The 21,150-nt window shown below is 49.4% G+C and overlaps 1 protein-coding gene across 2 annotated transcripts in view; it reads right to left on the reverse strand.

Moving 5' to 3' along the window:
• LOC310892937 (solute carrier family 23 member 1-like) overlaps positions 1 to 19,577 on the reverse strand; it is a 31,863-nt gene extending 12,286 nt beyond the window's left edge. For both annotated transcript variants that reach the window (XM_083821223.1, XM_083821222.1), the window contains exons 1-6: positions 12,839 to 19,577; positions 9,351 to 9,497; positions 7,829 to 7,986; positions 4,368 to 4,527; positions 2,522 to 2,703; positions 39 to 159 (exon numbers count right to left, since the gene is read on the reverse strand). In XM_083821223.1, the coding sequence (XP_083677349.1) occupies positions 39 to 159; positions 2,522 to 2,703; positions 4,368 to 4,527; positions 7,829 to 7,986; positions 9,351 to 9,497; positions 12,839 to 12,892 (822 nt within the window). In that variant the 5' untranslated portion in view covers positions 12,893 to 19,577. The remainder of the gene's footprint in view (positions 1 to 38; positions 160 to 2,521; positions 2,704 to 4,367; positions 4,528 to 7,828; positions 7,987 to 9,350; positions 9,498 to 12,838) is intronic.
• Between the last annotated feature and the right edge of the window lie 1,573 nt (positions 19,578 to 21,150).

A 21,150-nucleotide genomic window follows, 5' to 3' on the forward strand; every position in this document is an offset into this window, starting at 1 on the left:
CCGCCATGCCGCACAGGTGGCCAGGAACCCGAACGTACCGGGAAGATCTGGAAGAGGTAGACGGGGGAGAAGTGGCACTTCTTGCCTCTCTGGTACGACGGCAGTGGTACAGGGATGTCCTTCAGGTACTGAGAGAACAGAACTATGAAAAAAATAGTCCTGGGAGGAGGGAAAACCAGACCATGAGACAAAATGGGTGCCCAGCTGCCCACCTGTCCCCACGCTAACTGAAGGCCTGGCTACCCAAAGATCCAGGACTCCAGAAGACCTCAAAAACAGGCTCTCAGCACCGAAGGGTGGCTCCAGCAAGGCTGGGGCAGAATGAGCTTTTGGTCATACTCTACCAAGGGCTTGTTCTGATGGCTACAAGGTGCAGCCCCTCTCCCATCCCTCATGTGGGATTGAACCTCTTGGCAACAGCAGCACAGAGCTGCACAAAGACACACTACAGCATACAGCCAAAGGTTACCAATCGTAATTCAAAGCACTCACTGAATGACTGGACACAGAACATCAGAGGGGGAACCAGTTTCCATTCCTGGTTTCTAAAGCTGCAGAGCCCAGACTGACTGCATCAGTGCACGTTTTGTGCATTTGCACAAAGGGGCTCAGCACCCTGATGAATCACTGCCGAGCACTCGTCTATCTTTGGTAGGTGTCACTGCTTATTATTCAGGTTGCCTGACACATTCCATTAACAGATGCTATTTTCAGCTGCTTATAATTCTGCCTAACTTTACCCATTCAGGATGAAAATTTCCATGGAAAACTTCTGCCTCGGGCCAAATATTTCTGAAGAAATATATCCTAAACCTATTTAGAAGAGTGATGTTCAGGAAATAGACATAGTATAGCCTGCGTTGAGAAGGTCATTATGCCTTGAGCAGTGGTAAGGTCTGCCTGTGACCTGCAGTAGAGATTTGAGGTTTAGTAAAATTTTTTCTATGGGGAGATACATATTGCTCTTTTTCACAAAACTCTGCTCACGTATGATCAGTCTGTAACAATGATCATTCATCCCAGGTCCCAAGTACTCAGCATAAACATCTCTGATTTTAGCATTTGCAGGCTCTAAAGATTGGGAGATTTTTTCAGGAATAAGTCCGGGCCTTGCCAACTGATGAACTGTGTATGTACCATCACCATGCGAGCAAGTGAGCACACACTAACCCAGTTTCTCAAGGCAACAAAGGGTATCGCCCATTATCGGGGCTCTGGGATGTGGTGGGGGCTGGACAGTAGGGCTGAGCGCACAGGGCTCATATCTTCTACCAACTCCACCACCTCCCTCTCCCTTTCCCTAATGGCACCAATGGAGAATGGAAGAGGCAGCAAAAGAGGACACAACCCACATGGCTCAGAGCACAATGATCAGGTTGGGGCAAAGGAGTCTGAGTCATGAAAGAAAGGACTGGGATCAGGGAACAGAACAAGCCAGAGATGTGGTGGAAGAAATAATGCTGAAAGGGAAGCTGGAGAGCAGGAAGACAGGAAGGGTTTGGGGTCTTACGGTGTGCTGGTGGAAGAGATCGGTCAGGTGGGGAACTGGATGTGGAGAAGAAAGGTAGCATTGGGGGCCTGAGAGTGCAGGTGTGGGCAGGCAGAACAGAACCAGCAGTGCCAGGAGAAGTGGAGCTGGGAGCAGAAGCCCAGTCTGGGGCTGGATCATGACCCTACAACGGTACATTGCTTTCCCAGGGCTGCATTCAGCCCTGACCCCTGAGTCGCCAAAGGCAGCTCTGAAAGCACTAGCAAACTGTTACTAGCAAACTGTTATGGAGGATAACAACCTGCTGCTGTTATATGCTAGCCTGAGCTTAACTCTGTATTATAGATCTGAAAGTGCTAAACCTGCAGGCGAACCATGCAGTGGACCTTCTATTTTCTGAAATTGTTTCTGAAGTACCAACAAATTTCTGCCACCAAGCACACTTCTACACTCATGCACAAAGGCACACACACAAATAGCCTTGAAAGAAAGCTCTTAACGGTGCAAAACCACATACACACAACACAGACATTTCCAGAGCCCCCCAGGCCCTCTGGGGAGAAAACAATTCCTCCTCATGGTGTGAAAACAAGACAAGAAGCAGCAGCTCTTTTAATTCGAGGAATACCTAAGCCTGGGTGCTCAACTTTGTTATTTTAGAAATGCCTTTTTAATTTAAATAATGGGTGTGTAAGATAACGTGCATACACAAATACAACAGAGAGGCCCTCAGCAATGACTCACAGGAAAGACTTGTTTCTCTATTGACCTATGAACTTTGGGTTTTCATTATATCAGATGATTTTAAATCAATTTTTGGTTTTGCTTTGTTGCTGGTGTTGCTGAGGTCTCTAAGTTCTTTGGGAGGTAGCTATGCCATGCTGGTGTCTTGCACAAGCCTGCTGGATGTTAGTGCTCAACAAATAAACCTTGAACTCAAGAGAACCCTGCTACCAATTGTAACATCTGATTTCAAATTTGAGGTAGGCAGTTTGTGTACACTCAGCTTTCCCAAGGGGAAGTGAGACTTACATGAAGGCTATGCCCCAGTGCTGCCCAGCATCATTTCCAGCTGAGTCAAAGAGAGGTAGTGCAACCAAGGTGATGGTGGGGGCAATTGTCAGGGGCCCGATGAATCTTATCAGAAATCCAATCAGGCCAGAAAATCCAACGAAGATCTGAAAGCAGGAAGCTACAATGATAGCTCCTTGTACCTGGAAAATTGGAGAAAAAGAGCAGAGGGTGAATGGAGCTCCAGCTGCTAAGCCTTTTTTTATGTCGGTGCCAAACCAGTGTGAGAGCCAGGCTCAGACTCCACAGATGGACCAGTGCAGAGGCTCTCCTGCTGGCTGCAGCACGGCTCAGCTGAGCAGGACATGTGGGGAAGGACCACCAAAGTACCAGTACATCAACTCCCACCTTGGCTGAGGGATTTAGTCCTCACCAGGGCTAATTTTATTCCAGAGACTCCTCCAGCCTGTCCTTTGTGCCATCCAAGCATGCAGCAGCTTCCCTGCACCCTCTTTTTCTGCTCCCCCAAAATGCAGGAAAAAAGCTCTTGCTCTGAAAGTGGGAGTAGAGCCATGGCCTCCTCTCACCCCCAGCTGGGAAGGGCTTGGGAAGTTTCAGCACACTTGTAAGACAGGAGGGTCATGACAGCCTCTGTTTTTTCTGAGTATCATTTTCCCTCCAGGGACACAGTTATCACCCTGAACTTTTCTGTGTTTGACAATCACTGTTTAAGTAGCCGGTGATCTGTCCTGAAAAGCCATTTGCTGCTCATGTCACCTCCAGCTAGGGGACTCTAGGGTGAGGCTGCTCTCTGCCTTTGCAGATTTGGTGATAAACCAGGCTGAATCCCCTGCAGTGCTGAGCACCTTCTTTCATCCCAGTTCCAAAGGGAAAAGAAACACCGGGGGCTGGGGATGAAGCACCCAGCCTGAAAGGAAAGATAGCAGCATCCTTATGACAGAAGAGGTTTTACATGTATCAGTAGGGATGGCAAGCTGCTCTGCACAGCAAATACTTTGTGAGCTCACAACAATTCCCAAACACTTTGCAAAGCATCCCAGTGTAGAGATCGACAGAGGCAAATTTAGTCACTTACCCTGACAAGGCGATAAATGTAAAATAAGACAATGAGATCTCTGACCCTTCCTCCTCTCTTTTGACTACCCAAGAATGCATTTTACTGTAATATTTACAGTATGTTCTGCCCTTCCATCTCTTTTACTAGGTTTCATGTGCATAGGCAAGGTCCTTTCATTAGAAACATCTTCCCTGTCTTCCTTCCCCAAGGTCAACCACACTTCATGGAAAAAGGATCTGTCTGCACAAGTGGAGACTTTGCAGGGACCATAATCAGCCACAGACTCTATGCCCCCAGTTCAACAGCATCAAAACTCCTGTTGGAGAAGGACTCTTTATTGGAGGGACTCTTTATCAGGGAATGTAGTTATTGGACAAGAAATAATGGCTTTAAACTAACAGATGGTAGATTTAAAGTAGATATAAGGAAGAAATTTTTCACTCAGAGTGTGGTGGGGCCCTGGCACAGGCTGCCCAGAGAAGCTGTGGATGCCCCATCCCTGGAGGTGCTCAAGGCCAGGCTGGATGGGGCTTTGGGCAGCCTGCTCTGGTGGGAGGTGTCCCTGCCCATGGCAGGGGGTTGGAACCATGTGATCCTTAAGGTCCCTTCCAACCCAAACTATTCTGTGATTCCATTCTATGAAAACACCAGAAAAGCTGTAACAGGGTGAGGGCTTAGTTCCGCTGTGGATGGAGCATTCCCAGCACTGATGTCCCTGCCATGTTGAGGTGCTTTTCTGAAAGCAAACAGCCTTGATGAAGAACAGGTGCCACTGAAAATGCAATATACCTCTCGCATCCGTGTCTGCCAGACTTCAGTGAACTCCGGTGAAGAGGCATTCACCAGAGTGGCGTTCTGCGTCCAGGCAGGGCACTTCCACTTGGGGAGAGACAGCATGGCCAGGGTGGGGGTCAGGAATGCAAAAGTCCCTCCTTGAATAATAGGCAACCTGGAAGGAGAACAGTGGGGAAAGCTGAAAAGTGAGAATGCTGGAATCCCAGTTCCATAAGAGTGAGAGAAAGAAAAGCAAAATAATTAAAAAAAAAAAATCAATCTGCTCATGGCCACTGACAGTGTTTTTTGAACTGTTCTGGCAAGTCTCTATCACTAACAATGCTTGGGAATTGCTGCCCATTGTGCTTAAGAGCAACAACCATGACGGGGAAGCAGATTGGCTCTGGAGTCAAATTCTGCTTTAAGGAAAAATTGTCCTCCTCAGGTGTGACTAGGTCACAGGGCTGCATGTGGTAAAACAGCAGCCAAAAGAACAAGTTGGAGGAGGAGAGAAGAGCAAGGAAGAAAGATGGTGAGACTCCGAAGAAAAGTTTAGCATTGACCTAGGCCCAAATCCCACCAATATCCAGTTGTTTCCTCTGTTCCCTTGAGATGCCTCATTTTTCTTCGCAACCATCTTACAAACACAAGCACATATATATGCTGGCTGCTCCCCACTCCATAGCCATCCTCAGACTGGGGTCACTGGAAATTGTCACTCAGCTTTTACTAGACTGTTTTTTAAAGCTAAGCCCTCTGCCCTGTTTCCACTGACACTAGAACGGAATGGACACAGCCAAGAACGGAGCTCGGAACAAGCCAAGAGAAGCCTCCAAGGCACCTTGGCTTCATTTGCTCAGAACGCATCCCTGGGAGCAGCTCCCAGAGCAACCTCTCCTTGCCCCAGAAACTCCTGTGGCACCTGCTCAGAAAAGCAGTGGGGCAGCAATCCACATGAATGCTTCTGCAGGGCACAAATTTCCCTGCATTTCCACCATTCACCAGAAAGCACAGGAAAATGAAACGTGGCATAGCTGTAACAGCACAACTCCTCTGCCACCTGAAACAGATATTTATACCGCTGCAATTACTCATGCCATGTATAACCAGAGCACTGTTAGAACTTAGCCAGTAAGTTATATTTGCACATCAGTCATCCATGGAGTTACTTATCTATGGCATCCATCCAAACATGTTGCAGCCTTCACAGAATTTTGCTGGGCAAGGCAAAAACAAAAAAATAAGCAAAAGTCACGGAAGGACCAGCACCACCACTGTTGAATTAACAATAGCTTTTTAGCTCCCGAGTTCCTGGTGCATCACCCCTGAAGCTGTTTCACAGCTGGTGCTGGTGTGGGTGGGCTAGTTGGAATTTTGGAACAGGTTGCCCAGAGAAGCTGTGGGTGCCCCATCCCTGGAGGTGTTCAAGGTCAGGCTGGACGAGGCCCTGGGCAACCTATCTAGTGGGTGGCACACCTGCCCACGGCAGGGGGGTTGGAACTAGATGTTCTTTAAGGTCCCTTCCAACCCAAACCATTCTGTGATTCTGTGACCTATGACTAAGGGCAAGATGAGGTGATCCATATGGGGCACATGGAGTTTTTTGCAGCAGGGTTTACAAGATGGAAAGCTGCAGGTTTAGAGAAGATGTTATGCTCTAATCATCACTGCAGGATGCCGAAGCATCTGCTAAGGGGGCTCACCACAATGGCAAGTGACCTGTGCCTCCTCAGGAGCTGCTAGGGTAGTTTGTCTAGTGACCCATCACTGCGTTTTCATGCTTTGTCACACGACCAAGCTGCAGGTTACAGTGCGTCGGGATTTTCCCCTGGCTATTGCTTCAGCAGGACTGCTCCCAAATTGCACCCACTCTTGCAAGGAACCTCTTTTCCATGGCCAGTTCCTATCTCTTTGTTCATGTGCCAGCATTACCTTTTAGCTAAAATTGTTTCTTCTTGCCTGATCCCCCCTCTTCTCTCCCAGACTAGTCACAGGCTGCAGCCAGACCCTCTGACCACCATTTGCCAAAGCTAAAGCAACCAATATCACTCACATTGCCTCTACAAGATGAACTGTCTCCCTTCCCCACACCATGTTAATGGGTCGTCTCTGTACCTCTTCTCACCTCTTCTCTAAATCAGTCTTTCTTAAATGTGGTCACCATGAACTATGCAGAGCACTTAGCTGAGGGCTCCCCAGGGCCTAGGAGAGTAACATTGATGTTTTCCAGGAAAAAGCATCCCCTCAGCCTTGTATTTACTGTTTTCCCAACAGTCCTGTTGGTGATTCATGGTTATCAGCTACTAAAGGCTTTGAGAAAGCAGTAAAAGGAGGAAAAAAAAAGTGCTTCCAACTGTTTCCCCAGGCTTGGTTTTGATTACCATCCCTCCTCCAGCTGTGCCACAGGCTGAGTCCACCTTTCTGACAGGGAATGTCCTCATGCCTTACAACTGGGGCTGGCAATAAGGTATTTGCATCCTCAGCACAGAATAAATAAATAAATAATTAAAAAGTAAGCTTATCTTACAGGAATAACTCCTCACTGCTTAATTTGATCTGTTGTTCCTTGTTTAGCTATTTAGCCACAGGAGAGGCTTCCTGCCACACGCTTCTCCTTGGCTAACAGCAAGCAAGGCAAGTCACAGCCCTCAGGTATTCACCAAGTCATTTGGGGGTGGCCTGGGAGGACTCCAGTCTGAAACGACCACCAAAACGGCCCCCACTATGGCCATGCACCCTAACCTGGAGTTAACTGAACTCAGAAGAACCAGGTTGTCCCTCTTTAGTGGCCATGGTGGCCTGGCCTGCATGGCATTGTACATCTCCAGACCCCTTCCTCCATGAATCCTGCAGCAACAAAGGAGAAGTGGGGTCACCCCTGGAGAGGGGGTCGTCTACAGCCATTTCTTATGACAGACAGAGATGGGAAAGTTGTCCTGGGGAAAGATACAGGAAGTGTAAAAAACATTTTGTGATTTGCTGGTAGAAGAGTTTTAACCAGGTCATTCAGATTCAAAAGCCAAGGAACATGTGACTTTTGCTCCTCCCTGTGTCCCTAAACGTGGCAGATGGGCTCCCATTTCTCCCAGTCATCCCCTGCCCTAGAGTTTCTCAAGGACTCTGTGTCCCAGGATGAGATCAAAAGGGACCTGCTGCAGCTGGAGGATCCCTGATAAGGAGGAGGCAGATACTGCTTAGTGCATCTTTTAATAATTTATTATTTAGCATGGCCAATACCTTATGAGCCCAATGAAAAGTGCATCAATTACCAGGAAATGCAGAAGTCAAACAGTGAGGTAGCCATACAAAGCTGTCAGGTACAGCAATTGCAGTATGCTTTGGCATGTGTCCTGACTGCCCAAGGGTAGCAAATGACCCTTGTTAATAGATAAACTCTACAGCAAGCTGGTTGCTGAGCACGTAGTAATTGCATCTATAAATTTTCTTGCATATTCCATTTCTTGCCTTTGGCCTACCTGACTCCAAAGAGGACTTGCAGCAGGGTGCAAATGCCTGAGACAAAGAAGATGGTGCTGATCAGGTGGCTCTGGGTGAGCAGGTCGTGCTGGAGGCAAAGCTCTCTGGAAAGGATCAGCGGGACGGCTACGAGACCTCCCATAGCTGTCAGGAAATGCTAGGAGCCACAGAGAAAGACTGAGTGAAGGAAGACACAGAACTGGCATAATATAATTACTGTGTTGCTGAGGGAAGTCTGAAAGTACCTTGCGCTTTTGTGTTTGGGTGACACTAGTACTACCCATTCCCTCTTTTGACAACTTTAATGTTCTGTTAAGGACTCTTCCAAGGTACCTACAAGAACTGCAATGCACTCCCACAGACTTCTCCCACTTTCCATGCCTGAAGACATTTTGTAGTGCTCTGAACCCCCAAGATTGCTGTCATATGCAACCAGTTTATCCACAGCCCTGCAAACAAAGCTGCTGGGTATGCTGTTCCAGGAAGTAGGGGACTTCCCAAGGAAGGGATCAGGTGAGGTGAGTGCAAATGTCTCTATTCATTTCATTTGCACCACAACTTATAACATAAAAAGTTAGCAAATCGGAGTCGTCCACTCTTCGCTATCAACTACTTTTCTCACACAGTGCAATTATGAATAGCCTTAAAAAACGGACACCAAAGAATGGAAAAATCAGGCATTGTGTTTTTCAGAAGAGTCACAGAGGTATTTCAATGATGAACTTTACTTAATAACTAAATGTGCAAATAAATTTTTCAGATTTATTTTTGCTTAAATATTAACATTATTTGTGCTGAGCAATGGACAAGGTAAGGTCACTTCAGCTGGTATCAATTCCTAGTTCTTACTCATAGTACAGGACTGCAGTGGTGGGATTGGTGGCACTCAGAAACTCACTGTGCTCATTAGAGGCATGCTTTATTAAAATTATGACTCAGATGTGTTCATAAAACCTTGTTTTTATACATTCTAACTCTGAGATGACCTTTGAAGGAAACAAAGTACAAGATGTCCACCAGGCTTCAAGCACGGTCCGTCATTTCCTTAATCACTCTGAGATCTCTATTTTCTGAGGCTCCGCACCCGGTGGCTTTGTGTGGCACTGAGGCATTTAACACGCTGGGGCATGGAGTGGCCAAAGCAGTGTGGACCCTTCTCATGCTTCCTCTGTCTAGCTTTTATTGCAGTGGGAAGGCAGAAGCTCAGACATCTTTAGCCATTTGACTGGCTTCAGCAGAGGTATCTGACCTGTTCTCGTTAGCTATTTGGCTCTGGTCCTGGCACTCTGCCTTCCATCTGCACTTCAAGGGGCAGGGTGTAGCTGCAGGCACAAGGATAGCAATCAGTGCTCAGGCAGCCGTGGGAAGGACCTGAAGTCCACTGAGATCCAGCCCAGAACAGCTCCAGTCACACCTGGGGAACGTAAAGCACCCCCAAATTCGGGTTTTGCCACCATGAACTGACCTGAACAACTGTTAACCTTCCATCCCCCCCACCTTCTGCCTGCATCCCTGTCACACCTGAATGCCCAGCAGGATGCACAGGTACCAGGGGGGCACGTCCGTGATGGTGTAGGCTAACTTGTTGTCCCGGCCCTTAACCCCGATTTTCTCTGGGCCTTGGGCAGCAGGATCCGGCAAGGAGCAGTGGTGGCTCCCATCTTCACCCTGGAAAACAGAGAGACCTTTCGTTAGCCACAGCTGCCTCTCCTGCAGCCATGCTCCATGTCTTGTGGCAAACCCATGTATGTAGTTTCAACAAGGCTGGAAGAAAAAAGAGCAACTGAGGGGAGGTTAAAACAGAGGTAAAAACACCTAGGGAAATCAGTTATATGCTTATATACACATGTCTAGTCCAGGAGAAACATTTGAGGGTGTGTCAGCCTCAAAAAGACATCGGGACAAAGCCTTTTAGTATCATTAATGTCTTGCTAAGGATGGAGAAACTGACCAGAAACAAGAAGGAGTGTGCAGTGGATTCACACATGACTCTTGTGCTGTCCCCTGTTCTCCAGCCCACTCAAACATCTCTTTTGATAAAATACATTGAAACAATTTGACCCTTTACAGAGTAGAAGCCTTTTTTGTATTCATTTCCTTCTCTTAAATCTTCTTTTCCTGATCTCACACACACCCTTACAAGTGTTCTGCCTCAATAAACACACCTGTGCTGGGTACAACCCAGGACTCCTCTCTAAAACGGAGGAACCAGGCGAAACCAAAGACCATGGCGTCCCGGCGTCCATTTCAAAGGCGCCAGCTGGCAGAAGCTGGGTGGGATGAGACCTCATCCCCAGCAGGGGCTACCAGGTGCTGCCCAGCTTGGCTGTCTGCCACGGGGACGGCACCCTGTGCCACAGCTGCGGGGCAGGGGGATGCGCTGAGCACGGGGCAGCACTGGAGATGGGGAAACAACCTGGGGACACGGGGCCTTGGGGAGGTGGTGGGTCTGGAACAGCTCCCCAGGAAGGCTTGGATCCCCTCGCAGGCAGCCAGAAGCCTCAGGGCTCCCCAGGGAGCTGTACGCCTCACAGGGTTTGTTTGTACGGAGATGTGCTTTGTCAAGGAAAGCAAAATAGTGCTTTGCTTCAGTTGCCTCAGTTTTTAAGCTGAGTAAATGCCCCCAGTTTTCTGCTTCTTCTTCCACCTCACCCTGACCTCTGTGCATACACGTGCACACACAAACACGCAGACACCCCATGCACAACTCCACGCACATCCCACCTGTGCATGCATACAACACCATGTGCACATGCACATGGCAGAGAAACCTGCTGTCAGGAGAAGCTCAACCACTGTGTCAGCACCAAACTTCTTTTTTTTTTTTTTTTTAACCTTCAAGTCCTGCCAGAACGTAAAGACACTGAAAGGCCCAGCAAAGCAGGGTGTGTGCTCGTGGCCTACCTACTGCTGGAGCTAACACAGGGTCAGGGAACAGGGACTTAAAATTAATGTTACATTCAGTTGTACATTTGCAGATGCGGCCAATTAACCCTGCAGGACAGCATCACTCACTTGAAATCTCCAAGTTTCCAAGACCTGTGCCTGTCCCATTTAAGATCATGCTGTTAGAAATGCGCTATCTGATACCTCTTAAAACACAGTGTATTTACCCAGCCAAGGCAGGCTGGGGTCATCACACATCCTTCAAAACAGATAGGTGAGGGCAGGGTTAATTCAAATTGAGCTCAGGCATGAACTTCAAGAGCAAAAGGCGTTCCTCAATAACTCCCTATGGAAGCATTTTCATTTCAGAACAGGAGGGCCTGAGCTGTGGATTAACACAAAGTACAGCAAGGTATTTAAGACTGCTCATGCAGGGAGTTATTTGGGGACAGCTACTCCTGAATAACACCACGGGTAGATGATTCCTAAGCTAGGCGGACAGCATTAAGCTCCTTTCCTTTCACTGCAACTTTTCCCATGTTAACCAGGAGGCACAGGGCAGCTGGGCAGAGCCTGTGCCAGTAAGAGCCTCGCATGACCATCACGAGTGCCTGGCCTTCCCCGGGAGCTGGAGGACAGCGAGCAGGGCTCAGCAGGAGAAGGATGAAGCAGAGATAACAGGACCAGCCAGGACAGGAGACAATGTCTGACCAAACAAGAGGTGATGGGCACAAACTGGAGCACAGGAGGTTCCACCTGAACATCAGGAAGCACTTCTTCACTGTGCGGGTGATGGAGCACTGGCACAGGCTGCCCAGAAAGTTTTTGGACTCTCCCTCCTTGCAGATCTTCAAAAACCACCTGGACGTGGTCCTGGGCAGCCTGCTCTGGGTGGCCCTGCTTGAGCAGGGGTTGGAGCAGGTGGTCTCCAGAGGGCCCCGCCAGCCTCAGCCATCCCGTGATGCTGAGGCAGTGCGAGGAGGAAGAGGCAGGAGCAGTCTGGGGCAGTGACAGGCCCTTGCAGGAGCTGCTGTAGCTGCTCCTGGTGGTTCTCAGCCTGGCTGCTCCCCTGAGGCCAGGGGCCTGGGATGCCCTCTGCGTACTGCATCAGGAAGGTGGTCAGAAACCGAACTGCCAGAACCACAGGCAGAAGATAGTGGTAATTCAAACTTCAGGCAGTCACAAGCCTGATCTGCGTTATGGCAGAACAGGTAGAAATGGAGATCATTAACGATAGTGAAAGCAAGCCCCTGCATTGCTCCAAGTACCTCCCCGAGGCTCTGCCTGCAGCTGCTCACACAGCACTCCACCTCCACTGTTCGCAGCAAGCTCTCCAAGAGTTATCTGAGAAATGGGAGACTCGGACACCAGGAGATTAAATGACTCCTGGGTGGTCTGTACCAAGGTATGGGACAGCTGCAGGACCCCACTCTTTGACCCTTGCTGTCAGAATATAAGCAGCTTTCCTTGTTTCTAATGGAGGTGACCTCTGCCATGAGATAGGAATGGGGCTGCTGTGCCCCAAGTCCTTGCCCTGTGGCTCTGTTATAGCTCCCAGTATTTCCCGTGCACTGCACACCCCTGAATTCACACATCATTTACAGCTTTTACTATCCCACTATAAATCTACAGGGTACTTTCCCATGCTGACTCCCCAAACCCTTTTTCACCCACCTCTCTAACAGTTAACCTCACTAGAAGTAGATCCAGAAGACAAAGAAACACATTCTTCGGCAGGCTAAATTTGTTTTGTAATTTTACTAGTTAATATATAAATGCCTCTGTCCGGGGACACCTGCACCAGGATCCACCAGCTCTCTTCCTTTTCAATACAGACACACTTGCACTGCCATTCACCTACTCTATCATTTTAGAAATAATGGAGAGAAAAGAAGTGAGAAGGGCACCAGAGAGCAGAAGCTGCACTGAGTCTGCAGCAGCAGCAAGCTTTAGTTAGGCTATCATTCCTCAGATTCCTGCTGATAAAAGAGCTGAGACAGACCTTTACCACACACAAGCATCCCTGCATACAGTCCAACCCCCCTGGCTGTCCCTTTCTCCTCCATTTGGAGGGATCACACCAATTTATACAAGAATTACCCATCAGAGAAGAGCAGACTCACCACAAAGCTGGGGTTATCTAGCCCGTTGAGCTCTCTATCTGACGAGGGGGTCATGCCTTCCACTTTTCTTCACTGACTGCCTTGAAAAAGAAAGAGGAGTAAGAAGAAGGAAGCCTCCCAAATTGCCACTTGTCCCGGTCAATACAGCCCTAAAGAAACTGGGTGAGCAGATGCAGAAGCTGGACGTCAGGAGTAAACCAGTGCTCAGTCCTAGGTCTTCATGTGAGCAGTATCGCAGAAGTGTTTTCTTTCCCTGGGCTTATGTAAGTGACTCCTTTTCTCCAGCTGATTAGGGGATCGGCATTCACACCAAACTGGAAAGCAGCCCTTCCCTGGGCTGAGTGAATCAGTAACTGACGACAGAAAAACTTCCTCTCTAGGTAAAGATGTGAGGGGGTATCAGAGAGGTGAGACATTTCCCTCTTTCCCTGGCACAGCCTTGAAACCTGTTGCTTCACTACTGATTCAACAGCAACTTGCATTTCCCAGGTGGGTTGGGTCTTGAAGAGCTTTATGCCAGTCTTTAGAAAATTAAATTTCTAGATGGTTTCACTTATTCTGCATGTAAATCACTGTGTATTTTGGCTAAGGTACAAATGTAGTCATCTTGTATGATAATCCTATTACAGCGTGAAAAGAATTAGGCTTTTTACAGGGAAATTATATAACACAGAAACCAACAAGCAAGTCATCAGAAGACGACACCAGAAAGGTATAAAAAATAAGATTTTAAAAGGACTACTTCAGGTCGTCTGATTATCTCCATTCGACTAAGGATCCTAGCTGAATGGGGATAATCAGATGACTTGAAGCACATTTGCCCTTATTTTAATAAGCAGCAGTGTCAATGCTCTTATCAAGCTATCCTAGCTACCCCTCCCCAGCTCTCCTCAGATGAAGTACCTATTTAATTTAATGGCTCCCCAGGGCAGTGAACTTCCCAGACCAACTGCAGAGAGCTCCTGTGAAAAGGAGCTTGCTATTGCATGCACACAGTGATCACCCATGGGGAACATCTCCAGGTTTCCAGGCAGGAAGCAGCCTAACAGAAATAAGCTCTGTTCTCTGTTTCTTATGTAGAGCACTAATATTCTCAGGCCTTCTCCTCAGACCAGGACTGCATTATAGAGGAAGACAATCTTGCCCTAAACATCATCAGTGAAGCTATGACCTGCTGAACAGCTAAAACTTAAGGCATCAAAATCATCAGGCATTTATGGCTTTGCCAGATCTCCTCTCTGAATCCCTGATATATATAGGGATCTCCCCATAATTTTAACTGCAGGGGGTGCATTTTCAGCCCCACTGATCTTGGCATGAGACTACACTTTTTCTGCAAGCTGTAAATGAGAACTCTCCCTGGTGAAACTAGGCTAGACACTTTTGCCCTCAACTCTATCGATTCAGAGGGAGCAGCACAAAGGCACTGTTTTATAGACTTGCTCATCTCTTGTTATCCAGTGCACTGTATGATTGCAGTTCATTGCATATATACAGTTTCACATGGCACCATATATACTGATAGTGTCCATTACGTAATACCAGTGAGAATGCACTATTGCAAAGCTCCAAGAAAAGGAGCATTAGATTTTCTTTCATTCATTTTGTAAAAGTACATTCCTGCTTGCATTTCTTGATGGATGGATTCTGTGCGGTTGTTGGAGCAGCCATCTACATCTGTGTGTTCTGATAGCCTCCATTCACCCTTCTCCATTCCATGAATCAGCCAGTCTCTGTGCCTCACAATCTCTCTCGTTGTGTTTTGTTTCGTTTTGTTTTGTTTTTTGTCAAGTTGTGGCACAACATTCCTCTGGGGTTACCCTGTCTTTCCAGTAAACTTTTAAAAGACCTTGCATCAAAAAAATCTCCCATCTTGTCATTTCAGTCCAACACCTGTTCAGCGACCCCCCAGTCCTTTTTTTAAAATGGCATTCAGTAATCAGGGTTTCTTCATCTCTTTGGCGTACAAACCTATGTAACAACCCAAAGTGGAAGGTACATTACAATGCTTGTCATCTGGGCTAGCTGCCTGTGTCATCTAGGCTAGCATGTGTGGGGAAAAATAATAATAATAAAAAAAGCATCAGTAACAACAATTCCTTTTCTCAAAAAAAAAATATATAACATAGCTATTCTGGTAAACTCTGCAGTGTCAAAAAATGCACCTTAACAGCACCAAGAGAGTGCAGGTTTCCATGAAAAAATGCAGGAAATAAGTCCTAAGTAGCCAAAGGCCTGGACATAAGAGTAGGTCTATCAGGAATGAACAGTTTAACAGTATCAGCCTCTGGCCAGAGAAGGGTTAATGCTGTAATCTGTAATCTAGAAGAAGGTTATGAAATAGGACAATGTACACACCAAGGCAGAAATCTACGGAGACCACATGAAGTGCCTCAGCCCGGCATGTGCTGGCCTTGGAAATAAACAATGGGTGTAGGAAGTCTCTGTGTGCATGCAAGTGTCTGTGTACATCATCTGTAGATGTACTTGTGTATATTTGTATATATACAACAGGAGTAGTAATAAATTACTAAATTGTGACGTTTTTGGACCAAGGAATTATTCAGTTAGCAAAGAGGCATGCTGAACTACTAATATCATAAATTCATAGAGCCCAATCAACTGTGGGGGTTGTTATTATGAATAGATGGGCAGGCTTCCTCCTGTTCAACTTACTCAGGATGTGTGAGAAAATGAAACCAAAAACTGTGGTATGGATTCCCTTTAGGCTTCTCTGTCTGGCATATCGTGTTATCCATCAAGATACCTGGCCAGCTGCTCACAACAGTAAAGGCTGTCTGGGCTTACGCCCCTGGGGACAGGAGGAGTCAATTGACTGTTAAAAGCTGCTAATCATGGAAAATCTCGGGGACATGGGAGACCCAGGTGAGAACTTCAGTCTTGACCCCAAGTCTTTGTACCCGCAAATTGAGCCTGGACCACCTGTATCCAGACTCTTCTGACAGGGTCATTTTCTCTCTCATTCTACATTTCTCCCTGACCCTCCAAATCTTTTCCAGGAAGCATTTTAATAATGGATCAACTTATAAAGCCATCCTGAGATAACTCATCCAAAGAGCTCCCTGCACTCTTTAGCAGACAGGTGTCCCTACCAAATTGCAGATAGAGTGGCATCAGCATGGTGACTTCCAAGCCGTACAGGTAGATACAGATGTGGCAAGTGCCTGCCATGTGCGATTGTCCCCAAAACCAGTGGAGTGACAAATCTGAATGTGCTGGCAGCTCCCTCTGCTGCCAGAGGGTACAGACTGCTGTGATGGCTAAGGGACCTGCTACCAACTTTACCCATCTGCAATGCAGACATTGATACATGAGCTTCCTCTGAATTCAATAGGCCCTTCTACAACTTCCACTGGATCTTAAAATAGGAGTCCCAAATAGGCTAGGTAAAGAAAGTGCCATTTCTTTCCTGAACTATGCAACAACCAAGAGAGACTAGCACAGATGAAGGTGTCTGAAGATGAGTGAGATGAGTCCCTCCCTGTGGGGCTGTGCACACATAACCCAGGGGAGTGCAGATTTGGTGATTCACATTAAGCCCCTTGCTTAGAGGGCAGGTTCATCCACAGTGTTGCCACAAACTTCTCACGCTGTCCCAGCTGGGAAACTGTGGGTTTAGAGGGAACTTGGAGCTATGAAATAAAAGCAATGTGGTACAGAAGAGGAAAATTTGGAAACATCTCCCTGGAGAATGGTTCATTCTTCCACAAATCTAGCCCTGGTTGGTTCTCACGAAGGATGAACTAGCGAGAGAGCTATGCAAATGGATTGCAGTGAGTAATTTAGTCTCAAAATACCTCTCTGTCCTTCTGTCTGTGGAACCTTCTGCAAGCAAATAGGCTCACTCGTGTTCATTGACTTGAAATTACTACTTTCGTGTTTGGTTGTGGAAGTTCAGCTTCTGCAGAAAAATTCTGCACTGCTCACTAATGAGACTGGATTAATACAGTGCTTTAGTCTTGGACTGCAGACAGTATTTCCTATGAGAAAATGTCTTATCACTTAAGTGCAACCAATGCAACACACTGCAGTGTACCTGGGTTATACAACAAAGTTCACCTGCAAGGATGTTACTTTAAAACACAACAGGGGGATAACCATGACCAGAGTAAATCCCCTTAAAGAGTCAGGGATCATTTCATTCTACTTTTGAAACAGGATCTCTATGGCGCTGCAAGGAACCAAGTGCAGAGTCCCAGCCAGAGAATTACCTTTGTGCTCACCTTTCCCCTCCCACTTCTCTCGGTTGCCTTTCCTCGTCCAAAGGACAAGAAGACAAGTGGGGCACAGAGGCACACATCTACATTCCTGTTGCCACTTTCCTGTGCAAGCAAAAGCAAGCGTCACGGTGAAATTGCACAGGCTCTAGTCAAGCAGCAACACCCCCTGGGCTTTGTGCAATGCTTAAGCTCGCTCAGCTCTTTTCTAGCAAGAGCCCTACAGTCATCCAGCTCTCCCAGCAAGTCTGCCTTGACCCCTCTCTTCCTCTTTCCTCCTGCCGCTGTTCTTCCAGCTGGACCCGTAGCCCTGCTCTCGGTGTGGGTCTTGGATCCCATTGCTGCCAGGGCAGTGCATCAGCCCCAGGGGATGAGATAAGTGCTTCCCCATGGCAAAGGGGGCTCCTCCTCACCTCCCCTGCCCCACCTAATCTCCATGGCTAGCCCCAGGCGGGCCATACCCTGGGGCATGATGTGACCGAAACCACGTAACCTTTTCTGGTTATCCTCAGAGTTCATCTACATGTGCTCCTCCAGGACCCCCCCCTCCAGACATCCTTGTCTCTCAAGGCAGAAGAAAAGTGCTTGCTCTTCTCTAGGGCTGGTGCTCCTTGGTGTCAAAGCAGCACAACAACAAACCACAGAGCTGATGGAGGCTCTACCAAAATCAGGAGATTGGTATGAGGGTGTGGGCCAAGACACTGACAGGAGATTAAAGGAGACACCTCCTCAGTTTCACGGTGCTGTGCCTACGGCAGCACACCTCTGCTTGGCTGCCTGTGCCAGGGGAAGGGAGGTGTTGCTTTCTCCGGCCAGGAGCACCGGAGTGAGGGGAGGCAGGGCGTGAGGATGGGACAAAGTCTGCCACCCCCTTGGACCAGCAGCAGCCTGGCCTGGTGAGGATGTGGGCTGGGAGATGGGAGAGCCCCTGCAGCTGATGGGAGCTGGGTTTGAAGCTGTAGAGCAACGACTGGAGGGGAAAATCTTCCAGGACAGCCATGCGGGTGGGAGGATGTGAGGGGCATTTTTGCATAGGGGGGATTTGAAAGGTTCAAAGGGGCCCAGGAAAAGGTAGGGGAAAACACAGCCTTGGCTCAGAAAAGCTTTAAGTGGGAATCCCCATAGACCAGCAGAGAACTTGAGAGCAGGTACGAGGTGCCTCTGAGCCAGCTTTGGCAGCTGTGCTTTGCCTCGCAGGCTGCCCAAAAGAGATCACCTGCCCGGCCCTGCTCTGCTCCACCAGGAAGGTGGGAGCCCTGGCCAAGACCTCCGGTCTGTGGCTCCCCCGTCCTTCCTTCCCACCAGGAAAGGGCTCTCCAAGCCGGGGCACGGACGTGCTCCTTCATGCCCGAGCCTCAGCCGGGCTCCCGGGCCTGCACAGCCTGTTGCCCAGCTCCTGGTTCAGCACAGGCTGCTGGCACCTGAAAGCTGGGTGCGGGGAACAACGCTGAAATCCCTCCCTGGCAGGATATTAATTCCACAATAATAATCCCCTTCATCTCCTTCGGGCTCTGGAATAGCTCTTTAGAGCATTAGCAAAGGAATAATCCCCGTCATCTATGCAGCAATTTGAGCACAAGCTCAAGCGTGGTTATTGTGTCCCCAGGGCCACGCTGAGCCCATTCGTTCCTCAGCATGTGACACGGGGACGGCCGCTGGCCCTGTGCCGCGGGCCACGCTTGTGGCACAAGCTGGGTCCCCAGCTATTTAGTGCAGGGACACCTCCTGCAGCGGGGAGGGGGACAGAGGACCCTGCCCTGGACCCATCCCCATGCCAGCGGCGGTGGGGCTGGCCCGCGAGCCCCACTGGTGCAGCCGGAGAAGGCCCACACAGACAAAAAGCAAGCGAGCAGCAATATTCACCCAGCCAGGCAGGGTCTCTGCTAGCAGGGGGTGATGGATCCCCCCGTCCCGCTCTCCAAGGGCAGCCAAGAAAGCTCACAGTTTAAGATGGATTAGCCAAGAAAGGGAAGAAAATACCGTTGTTTTCACACAAGATCATTACAAGTCATGGGGGGGCTGAAAGAAGTTTTCCTGAGACAGCAAATAAATCCCCTGGAAAGAAGCCAGCGAGGTGCCAGCAGAGGCAAAGATGTAAAGAGGTGCCTGAGAGACGGACGGGCGGACAGAGTGGGATTAGGGTGCGTGCTGGTCCAAAAACCCAAGGTGGTGACAAGAGACCCCTGGGCAATGCAAGGAGGGCTGGAGCACGGCTGCACAGCCTGGTGTCAGCGTGAAGGGGGTCACAGCACAGGGTGTGAGCGGGGCCCAGGGCATTGCATGGGGTGGGGAGGGAGGCCTCGCTCTGCAGGGTACCCCCATGGCAGCAGGGAGCGCACATCCAGCAAGGTGCACCGGGCAGCCAGCTGGACTGAGAGGGGCACCCCCAAGGGAGGTCCCCCAGCAGTGTGGGCAGGGGGAAGTGGACAAAGGGGACACGACAAATGGGGGAAAGCGAGAGACGGAGCAGCTGCAGCTCACTGCTGGCTGGGGTCCCTGCCTCTGCCCAGAAACGCTGCTCCCCTCTTTGCTGCACCACTGGGATGGGATGGGATGGGATGGGATGGGATGGGATGGGGTGGGGTGGGGTGGGGTGGAGTGGGATGGGATGGGATGGGATGGGATGGGATGGGGTGGGGTGGGGTGGAGTGGGATGGGATGGGATGGGATGGGATGGGATGGGACGGGACGGGACGGGGTGGGGTGGGGTGGGATGGGATGGGGTGGGATGGGATGGGATGGGATGGGGTGGGGTGGGGTGGGATGGGATGGGATGGGATGGGATGGGGTGGGGTGGGGTGGGATGGGATGGGATGGGATGGGATGGGATGGGATGGGATGGGATGGGACGGGACGGGACGGGACGGGGTGGGGTGGGGTGGGGTGGGGTGGGATGGGATGGGGTGGGGTGGGGTGGGGTGGGGTGGGGTGGGATGGGATGGGGTGGGGTGGGGTGGGGTGAGGTGGGTGTTTGATTCCATCTGACAGATTTATTTCCCTTCATGCATTGCAGTGAATCACCCGGTTCACACAAAAGCCATAAGGTTTTACAAACAGGAGCTGCCCACACATCTGAGGCAACACTTCTCTCCCCAGACCCCTTCAGGTGGCCGTGCCTGACCAAGCACACCAGCCAGCCCAAGGCAGCCTGCACCCAGGCATTGCTCCCAAGCTGTGGCTACAGGCTCTGGATGTAAAAGACATAACCAAACATAACCAAATGACCCACAAAGCCAGAGCATCTCCCTGCCAAACACTTACAAATGTCCTCATGCCCAGCCACCAAGGCCATTGTATTCCTTGTATTTGTGCCAGTGCTGTTAATGACTAATAGGCTGGGCTTTAACCCTCGTAGCTGCAGTAAGTCCCAGGTTGCTCCAGGAGAGGTAGGGATGCAGGATGGGGGGCACAGAGACCCACAGGGCAGGGCGGAGCTGCAGGGAAGAGATAAGGCAGCCACAGCAGGGGATGTGCCAGCAACCAGTGCAAAGCCCCACTGGTCACACACCTGGTATTGTGGCCGCTGGGCAAAGCCTGGGCATGGAGGCACTGCCTGCTCCTAAACCTCACGGTCTGGAGTGCTGGGGCAATGTGGGGCACCTCAGCCCTGTGCAGGGAGTCAGGCAGATGAAGGCAGGCAAGGGTGGCTTACAAACCAGAAGGCAGGAGCCGGTCACTACTGCAGCCTCTCCAGTTATAAAACATCACAAAGTAGGCCAAGAGAGATGCTGTGCATGGGAAAGCCCAAGAAAAATGGAAAACAGATTTCTCTGTGGTTCCCACAGCGGCGGGCTGAATTGCTACTACAAAACCACTTTGGCTGTGGCGGCACACATCCAGCTCCACTGGTGTTTACGGAAAATCAACCCTGGGCTGTGGCGGGAGGGAAAAAAAATGTGCACGGGAGGGGCTGCTGCCCAGGGGTCTCACCAGCTCTTTGCAAAAAAACAGCAGGGCAGTTTCATACCCAGCACTGGCTGCTGTCAGTGGGCAGAGGAGGAGGAGGAGGAGCAGGAAGAGGAAGACAAAGAGAAGGAAGGCTCCCAACGCATTGCTCCAGCACCTGGGGAAGCC

The sequence above is a fragment of the Anser anser genome (genome assembly GCF_964211835.1).
Source record: "Anser anser genome assembly, chromosome: 1".
Classification (NCBI taxonomy): Eukaryota; Metazoa; Chordata; class Aves; order Anseriformes; family Anatidae; genus Anser; species Anser anser.